The sequence below is a fragment of the Oncorhynchus clarkii genome, chromosome 15 (genome assembly GCF_045791955.1).
Source record: "Oncorhynchus clarkii lewisi isolate Uvic-CL-2024 chromosome 15, UVic_Ocla_1.0, whole genome shotgun sequence".
Lineage (NCBI taxonomy): Eukaryota > Metazoa > Chordata > Actinopteri > Salmoniformes > Salmonidae > Oncorhynchus > Oncorhynchus clarkii.
This window is the reverse complement of record NC_092161.1, coordinates 3,400,484-3,414,111: the sequence shown is the minus strand read 5'-3', so window position 1 is coordinate 3,414,111 and position 13,628 is coordinate 3,400,484. Positions and strand designations below refer to the sequence as shown.

The 13,628-nt window shown below is 41.2% G+C and overlaps 1 protein-coding gene across 2 annotated transcripts in view; it reads right to left on the bottom strand.

Annotated features, from left to right (window-relative positions):
- Positions 1-2,247: 2,247 nt before the first annotated feature.
- Positions 2,248-13,628, bottom strand: part of LOC139366653 (procollagen-lysine,2-oxoglutarate 5-dioxygenase 2-like) — a 120,809-nt gene continuing 109,428 nt past the window's right edge. Inside the window, exons 15-20 of one of the 2 annotated variants that reach the window (XM_071104329.1) lie at positions 11,821-11,934; positions 10,884-10,949; positions 9,981-10,085; positions 5,912-6,058; positions 3,179-3,304; positions 2,248-2,602 (exon numbers count right to left, since the gene is read on the bottom strand). In XM_071104329.1, coding sequence (XP_070960430.1) covers positions 2,447-2,602; positions 3,179-3,304; positions 5,912-6,058; positions 9,981-10,085; positions 10,884-10,949; positions 11,821-11,934 — 714 coding nt within the window. In that variant the 3' untranslated portion in view covers positions 2,248-2,446. The remainder of the gene's footprint in view (positions 2,603-3,178; positions 3,305-5,911; positions 6,059-9,980; positions 10,086-10,883; positions 10,950-11,820; positions 11,935-13,628) is intronic. The other variant, XM_071104330.1, reaches the window with a different exon arrangement.

The window sequence follows — 13,628 nt, the reverse complement described above, 5'->3', positions numbered from 1 at the left end:
ACTTGACTGCCCTTGACCAGCACAAAAACATTATGTGGCGCACTACATTAGCATCGAATAGCCCCCACGATATGCACCTTTTCAGGGAAGTCAGGAACCAACACACACAGTCAGTTAGGAAAGCTAAGGCTAGCTTTTCAAACAGACATTTGGTATTTTTCTACGACCGGCTATGCTTTCCACCTGGCTAACCCCGGCCAACCGCTCTGCATCCCCCCCCCCCCCGCTTCTCCTTCACCTCCCTAATCTTACTACATTTGCACACACTACACATATATTTTTCTCTTGCGTTATTGACTGTACGTTTATTTGTAACTCTGTGTTGTTGTTTTTGTCGACCTGCTTTGCTCTATCTTAGCCAGGTCGCAGTTGTATATGAGAACTTCTTCTCAACTGGCCTACCTGGTTAAATAAATGTGAAATATATTTATTATATATATATATATATATATATATATATTAAACCTTGGGTCATGCATTCTTGACTGTGATTGATTCCGCAGTGGTTTGTGTGTGTTGGTGAGGGGTGATGAGAGGGTTAACTGACCTTTAGTCATGGCAGCAATAGCTAACAGATCAGGTAGGTGTCACATTCTGACCTTAGTTCCTTTGATTTGTCTTTATTTTAGTATGGTCAGGGCGTGAGTTGGGTGGGTTGTCTATGTTCTGTTTTCTATGTTGTGTTTGCGTTTGGCCTTGTCGTTAGTTGTCTCTGATTGAGAATCATACTTAGGTAGCCTTTTCCCACTTGTGTTTGTTTTCCGTGTCAGTGTTTCAGTTTTGTTTTTTCACGTTGGCGTTTATTGTTTTGTTCCGTGTTCATTATTGTTATTAAAAACCAAGATGAACACTTACCACGCTGCGTATTGGTCCGATCCTTGCTACTCCTCCTCAGAAGACGAAAGCCGTTAAAGTAGGTAGGTTATAGACAGGCTCCTTGTGGCTGTATGTAATTATGTGTGTATTTCTGTGTGTATTTCCCTGTGTAATTCAGTGTGTATTTGTGTCTTAATTCTTTCCAAAGTTGGTTTTATTGAAACAATGCAGAGAAAAGGAGAATTCAATGGTTTTGACGGATGGCTTCAAGATAATAGAAGTTAATCTTACAATAGAGGGGGAAAATGTCAGGCTTTGTTCTTCACTCGTCCTACTCTACGGTTGAGTCTGTCAATGGGGATAATTTCTCAAAAGACAATGTGATGGAAGTTTAAAAAACAAACCACTATTCATGTTTGTTTTTTCCAACTTTATTATGGTTCCATCCATTTCACAATAAGTTAAGCACTTGAACTGGCTGAGGTTCAAAGTTCATTCACAAACAACTTTCAGAGAAAGTAAACATCTCCTGTGATGTTGTCCTACGATGTAAAAAAAAAAAAAAACATTTCAAGTAAAACATTTTTGACAACATCCAACTTCATTCAACCAGAATTCATATTAAATTCTGCTGTAATTAATGTTTTTATCTGGTGTGCAAAAAAAATAAAAAAATATATATATATATATATATTCTTTGGGCATGTCGGTCGTATTAACATCAGGTAACAATCTGTAACCCAATGTTCTGAAAATGGGTGGACAGAACATGGATGGACAATGGTTTTAAAACTACACTTTAAAGTACAGGTTAACCATACAAACAGGTCACCAATCTAAAATGGTTCAAACAAGCTACCTGTTGGCAGAATAACCATTAACACATATTTCCTTTAGATTATGGGTGGGATTACAGACTAATTGTCAGGGTTATGGGTGGGATTACTGACATATTCACAGGATTATGGGTGGGATTACTGACAAATTCATCAGGATTATGGGTGGAATTACTGACAAATTCATCAGGATTATGGGTGGGATTACTGACTAATTGTTCAGGATTATGGGTGGGATTACTGACTAATTGTTCAGGATTATGGGTGGGATTACTGACTAATTGTTCAGGATTATGGGTGGGATTACTGACACATTGATTAGGATTGTGGGTAGGATTACTCATTAATTGGTTAGGAGTATTGGTGGGACAACTGACTAATTGATTAGAATTATTCAACTCTGAGTGATGTGAAGTATGAAGGCTGTACTATATTTGACCTGAAATGCAGATGGTGAATTACAGTCATCAACAGGTTAAGGCACTCTGTTCTCTGTTTGACAGAGAGTTTCAAATGAAGGTGATTGACTGACTCTGATTTTACCTACAATTCCTTTGCATCCTTGTGTTCTTTTCAACAACAACAAGGAATGTGATTTTTATTTTTTTTTTGGGGGGGGGGGGGGGGGGGGTATACAGTAAATTGCATCCGTAAAATGTCATGATGATAACATCAATAAGGCACTGCATTATTAAGACAAAAAAAATCCCAGATCAAATTAACAACAAAAACAACAACGAAAACAAACAAAAAAACAACTAAACCTGATAAAATGCTAGTGTAGAGGGTAAGGTTCAAGGGTCGATGAAGGAGACAGCGATGTAGCGTGTTCCGTTGGTGGTGGGCAGGCCTTCGTGGAGGTGCGTCAGACGGCCTGGGTGCATGAAGCTCCAGCCTTTCCTAGGGGAATCTACGGAGCAGTTATACCTGTGGAACCGACAGCCGCCACCCTGGAGAGAGAACGGGAGAGGGAGAGAGAGAACGGGAGAGGGAGAAAGAGAACGGGAGAGGGAGAGAGAGAGAACGGGAGAGGGAGAGAGAGAGAACGGGAGAGAGAGAGAGAGGGAGAGAGAGGGAGAGAGAGAGAACGGGAGAGGGAGAGAGAGAGAGAACGGGAGAGGGAGAGAGAGAACGGGAGAGGGAGAGAGAGAGAACGGGAGAGAGAGAGAGAACGGGAGAGGGAGAGAGAGAGAGAACGGGAGAGGGAGAGAGAATGGGAGAGGGAGAGAGAACGGGAGAGGGAGAGAGAGAGAGAACGGGAGAGGGAGAGAGAGAGAGAACGGGAGAGGGAGAGAAAACAGTGAATATCTGTGTGTAACTGTATATTTTCATTGTGTGCTCTACTGTGGACATGAGACAAATTGACTTTTGTTTTGAGATTCAGTACAATGTTTTACTTGGTAGTCAGTTCCTGTTTTGACATTCAGTACAATGTTTTACCTAGAAGTCAGTTCCTGTTTTGACATTCAGAACAATGTTTTACCTAGAAGTCAGTTCCTGTTTTGAGATTCAGTACAATGTTTTACCTGGAAGTCAGTTCCTTTGCTGTTGAGAGCAACGTTGATGGTGAATGTGGAGGAGTCGTGATGGGGTCTCAGGTAGGCCTGTCTGCCGGGGGTGTACTTCACTACGAAGTTCATCACTGCATAGCCCTGTGGAGAACAGCCCAAATCACACATTTACAGAAATATCTTTCAACATCTCTTAGATCATCCTCATGTGAAGTTAAGGCCAAAATGACATAATGTCATTCACCATCTCTTAGACAGTATCTGCTGATCAACCTACAATCATTGTACAACAGATCTGGATGGGATTAAAAAGTTTAGTCTGAAATGTTGGTTAGTAGGCTATTTGTGATGCACAATTATCATCATGCACTGCTATAATAGATTATGTTATGCAAAATATGAAATATAATAAACAAGGTAACATAATAGATAAGGCAATATAATAGATTATGTAATATAATATATGTAATATAATAGATGTAATATAATAGATGATGTAATGTAATAGTTGATGTAATATAATAGATGATGTAATATAATAGATGATGTAATATAATAGATGATGTAATATAATAGATGATGTAATATAACAGATGATGTAATATAATAGATGATGTAATATAATAGATGATGTAATATAATAGATGATGTAATATAATAGATGATGTAATATAATAGTGTATGTAATATAATAGATGATGTAATATAATAGATGATGTAATATAATAGTTGATGTAATATAATAGATGATGTAATATAATAGATGTAATATAATAGATGATGTAATATAATAGATGATGTAATATAATAGATGATGTAATATAATAGATGATGTAATATAATAGATGATGTAATATAATAGATGATGTAATATAATAGATGATGTAATATAATAGATGTAATATAATAGATGTAATATAATAGATGATGTAATATAATAGTTGATGTAATATAATAGATGATGTAATATAATAGTTTATGTAATATAATAGTTGATATAATATTGATATAATATAATATATTATGTAATATAACAGATGATGTAATATAACAGATGATGTAATATAATAGATGATGTAATATAATAGTTGATGTAATATAATAGTTGATGTAATATAACAGATTATGTAATGAAATAGTTGATATAATATTGATATAATATAATAGATTATGTAATATAACAGATGATGTATAATAATATATGTAATATAATAGATGTAATATTAAAGATGTAGTGTAATAGTTGATATAATAATACAGATGGGGATGTAGATGTAGTAATATAACAGATGATGTAATATAATAGTTGTTGTAATATAATACATGTAATATGTAATATAAAATATTATGTAATATAGATGATGTAATATAAAAGATTATGTAATATAATAGATGATGTAATATAATAGATGATGTAATATAATAGATTATGTAATATAGATGATGTAATATAATAGATGATGTAATATAATAGATTATGTAATATAATAGATGATGTAATATAATAGATGATGTAATATAATAGATGATGTAATATAGATGATGTAATATAATAGTTGATGTAATATAGATGATGTAATATAATAGATGATGTAATATAATAGATGATGTAATATAATAGATGATGTAATATAATAGATGATGTAATATAGATGATGTAATATAATAGATGATGTAATATAATAGATGATGTAATATAATAGATGATGTAATATAATAGATGATGTAATATAGATGATGTAATATAATACTTGATGTAACGTAATAGTTGATGTAATATAATAGTTGATGTAATTAAATATATGATGTAATATAATATAAAAAATATATATATATAATATAATAGATGATGTAATATAATAGATGATGTAATATAATAGATGATGTAATATAATAGATGATGTAATATAATAGATGATGTAATATAATAGATGATGTAATATAATAGATGATGTAATATAATAGTTGATGTAATATAATAGATGATGTAATATAATAGATGATGTAATATAATAGATGATGTAATATAATAGATGATGTAATATAATAGATGATGTAATATAATAGATGTAATATAATAGATGATGTAATATAATAGTGTATGTAATATAATAGTTGATGTAATATAATAGATGATGTAATATAATAGATGATGTAATATAATAGATGATGTAATATAATAGATGATGTAATATAATAGATGATGTAATATAATAGATGTAATATAATAGATGTAATATAATAGATGATGTAATATAATAGATGATGTAATATAATAGATGATGTAATATAATAGTGTATGTAATATAATAGATGATGTAATATAATAGATGATGTAATATAATAGATGTAATATAATAGATGTAATATAATAGATGATGTAATATAATAGATGATGTAATATAATAGATGATGTAATATAATAGATGATGTAATATAATAGATGATGTAATATAATAGATGATGTAATATAATAGATGATGTAATATAATAGATGATGTAATATAATAGATGATGTAATATAATAGATGTAATATAATAGATGATGTAATATAATAGATGATGTAATATAATAGATGATGTAATATAATAGATGATGTAATATAATAGATGATGTAATATAATAGATGATGTAATATAATAGATGCTGTAATGTAATATAATTGTTGATGTAATTTAATAGATGATGTAATACAATGCTTGATGAAATATAATAGATGATCTAACAGTAGTTATATCATTGCATACCTTGGTGTAGTATCCGGAGAAGACTTTGAGAGTGACGGGGGATATGAACTCTCTGATGAAGTGTAGCCACTCCTTATCATAACCGATCTGCTTCATGTGGATGTCATCAGTCGGCACTGTCTCATAGCCGCCAGTGATCCTCTTGTCCTGATTGGAAGAGAGACCAGGAAGAGAGACCAGGAAGAGAGACCAGGAAACAAGAGAACAGTGATGGAACATATTAGCCATAACCTCGTCCTCCTCTGTTTCTGTGTGATTGTGTGTGACTGCTGTCTCCAGGGTGATGGTTAGGGATGATGAGGGATGATGGGGGCGGCAGGGTAGCCTAGTGGTTAGACTGTTGGACTAGACTAGTGTTGACAAGGTACAAATCTGTCGTTCTGCCCCTGAACAGGCAGTTAACCCACTGTTAAGGCCATCCAGGCCATCATTGAAAATAAGAATTTGTTCTTAACTGACTTGCCTGGTTAAATAAAGGTAAAAAAAATGAGGGATGATGAGGGATGAGGGATGAGTGGTGGGTGGGTTTGAAGATGAATGACTTGACTCAGCAGACACCAACCTGATGACCCACAGGCTAAGAAATCACCAGAGATCTCAATGCTTAATGGTTGTGTTATTGTGTGCTGCGCGCTGTGTGAATACTTCCACCACACTACTTCGATACGCACCAGTAGGGAGGTGAGTATAGGCTCATTATGGCCGAGATTATGGACTGGTTATCCTTTAACATCATGCTGTGTGTGACTGCTGTCTTTCCGTCAGCCCTATGCAGTGGTGTAGTGGAGCTTTAACATCATGCTGTGTGTGACTGCTGTCTCTCCGTCAGCCCTATGCAGTGGTGTAGAGGAGCTTTAACATCATGCTGTGTGTGACTGCTGTCTTTCCGTCAGCCCTATGCAGTGGTGTAGTGGAGCTTTAACATCATGCTGTGTGTGACTGCTGTCTCTCCATCGGCCCTATGCAGTGGTGATTTAACATCGTGCTGTGTGTGACTGCTGTCTTTCCATCGGCCCTATGCAGTGGTGTAGTGGTGATTTAACATCATGCTGTGTGTGACTGCTGTCTCTCCATCGGCCCGATGCAGTGGTGTAGTGGAGCTTTAACATCATGCTGTGTGTGACTGCTGTCTTTCCATCAGCCCTATGCAGTGGTGTAGTGGAGCCTGGAGAAGTGGAAGTAAACTCTAATTTAGCAGTGGAAGTTCCCAAACAGCCATCCCAGCGAAGGAAAGGCACCCTGTGTGAAAAATCCTGTTTTCCAATAGATATTTTAGATTTCCAAACTCAAAATCACACTATTTTTAATAGAAATGATGGTCTAAATTCACAACAAACATCAATCTGATTGGGTGGGCCTGTCAGGGCCTGGCTCCCCATTGGGTGGGCCTGTGTCCACCCAGACCCATCCCATGTACAGTCTTCGCCCCTGATGAAAACAGCGCATGATGACAATTGTGCATCACAAATTGCCTACTAACCAACACTTCGGACTAAACTTGATCAATGCCTGGTTTCCATACCCATTGTTGCCTTAGTTAGCATTTACTGGTAGACATACGTTGAAAAGTCTTTCCTACCCTACCGGCAACCGATGTCATTCTTCTGTGAGCTGCTCCATGCCAGAACCAGCTGAGAGCTGTACACTCTTACTGACTGAAGATGATATTCAGCTGAAACTAGGCTGTGTGTGTGTGCTGCACGCATGTGAATATATTTCACTGTCTTGGCCATTGTGTAGGCTACTTTGCCCATGATTTCTCTATTGTACAACAGGACTGATACATTGTAAACCTCCGCTGCACTCCTTTGAGAGCACCAGTAGGGATTAAGAAGTCAGTATAGGCAAAGCCCACTGAAACTAAAGTGGGTATACGGTTTATACCTGCGTGTACCCTCCACTACTGGCCCTTAGTGTTTACCCTCCACTACTGGCCCTTAGTGTTTACCCTCCACTACTGGCACTTAGTGTTTACCCTCCACTACACTACTGGCCTTTAGTGTTTACCCTCCACTACACTACTGGCCCTTAGTGTTTACCCTCCACTACACTACTGGCCCTTAGTGTTTACCCTCCACTACACTACTGGCCCTTAGTGTTTACCCTCCACTACACTACTGGCCCTCAGTGTTTACCCTCCACTACACTACTGGCCCTTAGTGTTTACCCTCCACCACTGGCCCTTAGTGTTTACCCTCCACTACACCACTGGCCCTTAGTGTTTACCCTCCACTACACTACTGGCCCTTAGTGTTTACCCTCCACCACTGGCCCTTAGTGTTTACCCTCCTCTACACTACTGGCCCTTAGTGTTTACCCTCCACTACACCACTGGTCCTTAGTGTTTACCCTCCTCTACACTACTGACCCTTAGTGTTTACCCTCCACTACACCACTGGCCCTTAGTGTTTACCCTTCACCAGTGGCCCTTAGTGTTTACCCTCCACCACTGGCCCTTAGTGTTTACCCTCCACTACACCACTGGCCCTTAGTGTTTACCCTCCACTACACTACTGGCCCTTAGTGTTTACCCTCCACTACACTACTGGCCCTTAGTGTTTACCCTCCACCACTGGTCCTTAGTGTTTACCCTCCTCTACACTACTGGCCCTTAGTGTTTACCCTCCTCTACACTACTGACCCTTAGTGTTTACCCTCCACTACACCACTGGCCCTTAGTGTTTACCCTCCATTACACTACTGGCCTTAAGTGTTTACCCTCCACCACTGGTCCTTAGTGTTTACCCTCCTCTACACTACTGGCCCTTAGTGTTTACCCTCCTCTACACTACTGACCCTTAGTGTTTACCCTCCACTACACCACTGGCCCTTAGTGTTTACCCTCCTCTACACTACTGGCCCTTAGTGTTTACCCTCCTCTACACTACTGACCCTTAGTGTTTACCCTCCTCTACACCACTGGTCCTTAGTGTTTACCCTCCTCTACACTACTGGCCCTTAGTGTTTACCCTCCACCACTGGTCCTTAGTGTTTACCCTCCACTACACTACTGGCCCTTAGTGTTTACCCTCCACTACACTACTGGCCCTTAGTGTTTACCCTCCACCACTGGTCCTTAGTGTTTACCCTCCTCTACACTACTGGCCCTTAGTGTTTACCCTCCTCTACACTACTGACCCTTAGTGTTTACCCTCCACTACACCACTGGCCCTTAGTGTTTACCCTCCATTACACTACTGGCCTTAAGTGTTTACCCTCCACCACTGGTCCTTAGTGTTTACCCTCCTCTACACTACTGGCCCTTAGTGTTTACCCTCCTCTACACTACTGACCCTTAGTGTTTACCCTCCACTACACCACTGGCCCTTAGTGTTTACCCTCCTCTACACTACTGGCCCTTAGTGTTTACCCTCCTCTACACTACTGACCCTTAGTGTTTACCCTCCTCTACACCACTGGTCCTTAGTGTTTACCCTCCTCTACACTACTGGCCCTTAGTGTTTACCCTCCACTACACTACTGGACCTTAGTGTTTACCCTCCTCTACACTACTGGCCCTTAGTGTTTACCCTCCTCTACACCACTGGTCCTTAGTGTTTACCCTCCTCTACACTACTGGACCTTAGTGTTTACCCTCCTCTACACTACTGGCCCTTAGTGTTTACCCTCCACCACTGGCCCTTGGTGTTTACCCTCCACTACACCACTTGCCCTTAGTGTTTACCCTCCACTACACTACTGACCCTTAGTGTTTACCCTCCACTACACCACTGGCCCTATAGGTTCACCACTGAAGGCCTATAGGTTCACCACTGAAGGCCTATAGGTTCACCACTGAAGGTCTATAGGTTCACCACTGAAGGCCTATAGGTTCACCACTGAAGGCCTATAGGTTAACCACTGAATACCTATAGGTTCACCACTGAAGGCCTATAGGTTCACCACTGAAGGTCTATAGGTTCACCACGGAAGATCTATAGGTTCACCACTGAAGGCCTATAGGTTCACCACTGAAGGTCTATAGGTTCACCACCACATAACTTTACAGTATGTACTATGTTATTAATCACTTTACAGTATGTACTATGTGCTACGTTTGACCTCTGACCTCGTGGTTGCCTCCAGACCAGGACCCGTAGTGTTCCATCTCCTCCACCAGCTCATCACAGGCCCGCTCCGTGAAGACCGGGAACCAGAACACATCTGGACATGGCTAGAGGAGACCGACACAGACAGTTAGAACTAAAGAGTTTTAGGAGAAACAGAGAGATGAGCTAGAGACACGTCCACGAATAGAGACACTTACTGAGTCACTGAGGACCTCAGTCTGGGATCCACGGCTAGAGACAGGTACTGAGTCACTAGAGACAGGTACTGAGTCACTAGAGACAGGTACTGAGTCACTAGAGACAGGTACTGAGTCACTAGAGACAGGCACTGAGTCACTTAGGACCTCACTCTGGGATCCACGGCTAGAGACAGGTACTGAGTCACTAGAGACAGGTACTGAGTCACTAGAGACAGGTACTGAGTCACTAGAGACAGCTACTGAGTCACTAGAGACAGGTACTGAGTCACTAGAGAGGCACTGAGTCACTAGAGACAGGCACTGAGTCACTTAGGACCTCACTCTGGGATCCACGGCTAGAGACAGGTACTGATTCACTAGAGACAGGTACTGAGTCACTAGAGACAGGTACTGAGTCACTAGAGACAGGCACTGAGTCACTTAGGACCTCACTCTGGGATCCACGGCTAGAGACAGGTACTGAGTCACTAGAGACAGGTACTGAGTCACTAGAGACAGGTACTGAGTCACTTAGGACCTCACTCTGGGATCCACGGCTAGAGACAGGTTCTGAGTCACTAGAGACAGGTACTGAGTCACTAGAGACAGGCACTGAGTCACTAGAGACAGGTACTAAGTCACTTACGACCTCACTCTGGGATCCACGGCTAGAGACACTTACTTTTCACATGACTGTATCGCTGTAACTTAAGATATACATACCTCTTCTAGGTAGTTCTCTGTGAAGATGCGTGTGTAGTTGGGGTGGATGTATTTCTCCTTCCAGTCCTGAGAGAGAGAGAGAGAGAGAGAGAGTTCACTGACCTGCATACCTCTCATGGCTTATCCTCTGGCACTCAGCTCTCACCAGACACTCCCAGACACTACCCTCTCACCAGACACTCTCCTCTCAACAGACACTCTCCTCTCACCAGACACTCTCCTCTCACCAGACACTCTCCTCTCACCAGACACTCTCCTCTCACCAGACACTCCCCTCTCACCAGACACTCTCCTCTCACCAGACACTCCCAGACACTCCCCTATCACCAGACACTCTCCTCTCACCATACACTCCCAGACACTCCCCTCTCACCAGACACTCCCCTCTCACCAGACACTCCCCTCTCACCAGACACTCCCCTCTCACCAGACACTCCCCTCTCACAACACACTCCCCTCTCACCAGACACTCCCCTCTCACCAGACACTCCCCTCTCACCAGACACTCTCCTCTCACCATACACTCCCAGACACTCCCCTCTCACCAGACACTCCCCTCTCACCAGACACTCCCCTCTCACCAGACACTCCCCTCTCACCAAACACTCCCCTCTCACAACACACTCCCCTCTCACCAGACACTCCCCTCTCACAACACACTCCCCTCTCACCAGACACTCCCCTCTCACCAGACACTCCCCTCTCACCAGACACTCCCCTCTCACCAGACACTCCCAGACAAAACCCAGAACTCTCAGTCAGTAAATCACAGATCCTTTTTCAGCGAATCAGAGTTCACTGCATATTTACAGTACGTCATATTTTTTATCACTACAAATGAATCAGACAAAGGGTAATCTTATCTCACGGTTACCATATCTTAAAACGTCTTTATACAAATCAAACAAAAGCGGGGAGGGAGGATATGAGGACTCACCACTGGATTCTCAAATATTTGCCACAGATCGCCGTTGTAATGTGATGTGTTAAAGTTAGCTGTGGAAATTAGCCTTCCAAACTCATGACGGTTTGTAATGTACATGAACATTCCCTGTAGCGGACAGAGAAAGTCAAATTAGCCTTCCAAAGTGGACAGAGTAGATAGTAAATAGATTGTTTTCTAAGCATATACAATAATAGAGATGATACCGTAAATAGTACCCACATAGTGATTGACATGTCTCACCAGAACATAGTGATTGACAGGTCTCACCAGAACATAGTGATTGACATGTCTCACCAGAACATAGTGATTGACATGTCTCACCAGAACATAGTGATTGACAGGTCTCACCAGAACATAGTGATTGACATGTCTCACCAGAACATAGTGATTGACATGTCTCACCAGAACATAGTGATTGACATGTCTCACCAGAACACTATCAGACATAATGATTACGTGTTTAGGAAACCAAACAATGACAACCACATGTCGATAAATAATACTGGATCATTTATGGAGAGGTGTGGAAGGGGAGGAGTGAGGAGGTACATGTTAGAAGGAGGGAGAGAAGACATGGAGGGGGAAGAAGGGGAGGGGAGGGAGGGACATGGTAGGGGGAGGGAGGGACATGGTAGGGGGAGGGAGGGACATGGTAGGGGGAGGGAGGGACATGGTAGGGGGAGGGAGGGACATGGTAGGGGGAGGGAGGGACATGGTAGGGGGAGGGAGGGACATGGACGGGGGAGGGAGGGACATGGTCGGGGGAGGGAGGGACAGGGAGGGACATGGTAGGGGGAGGGAGGGACATGGTAGGGGGAGGGTGGCAGGTGGCTGGATTTGACATTCAGACTAGGCGTTCTGTCTTTCTCCCATTTGACAAATCACAGCTGGGTTGTTTTGGATCGTTGACCATCTGTTTTCTCTATATTGCAAATTATGTCTCCAATTTATGAATTATGATTTTCATGATGTGGTTTTTGGAGGGAGTGTGTCCTGCTGGGAGTAAAAAGGTGTAGCTAAGGTCTAAACAGCTAGCCTAGTCTGAGACGGTCAGAGCGTTGGGGAGAAAAGCTGGTGACATAGTTGTGGGGGTTAGGGGGCGAAGGGATTGGCTCTGGGGGGTTTAAATAATCATGGATGCAGGGCACTTGCAGGTGGCTCCGTTACTATAGCTCCGTGACTATAGCTCCGTGACTATAGCTCCGTGACTATAGCTCCGTGAATATAGCTCCGTGAATATAGCTCCGTGACTATAGCTCCGTTACTATAGCTCCGTGACTATAGCTCCGTGACTATAGCTCCGTGACTATAGCTCCGTGACTATAGCTCCGTGACTATAGCTCCGTTACTATAGCTCCGTTACTATAGCTCCGTTACTATAGCTCCGTGACTATAGCTCCGTGACTATAGCTCCGTTACTATAGCTCCGTTACTATAGCTCCGTTACTATAGCTCCGTGACTATAGCTCCGTGACTATAGCTCCGTGACTATAGCTCCGTAACTATAGCTACGTTACTAAAGCTCCGTGACTATATATAGATCAGTTACTATAGCTACGTAAATGACGCTACGTGACTATATATAGATCAGTTACTATAGCTACGTAAATGACGCTACGTGACTATATATATATCAGTTACTATAGCTCCGCTGCTATAGCTCCGCTACTATAGCTCCGTTACTAAAGCTCTGTTACTATAGCTCCGCTACTATAGCTCCGTGACTATGTATAGATCAGTTACTATAGCTCCGCTACTATAGCTCCTTTACTAAAGCTCTGTTACTATAGCTCCGTGAC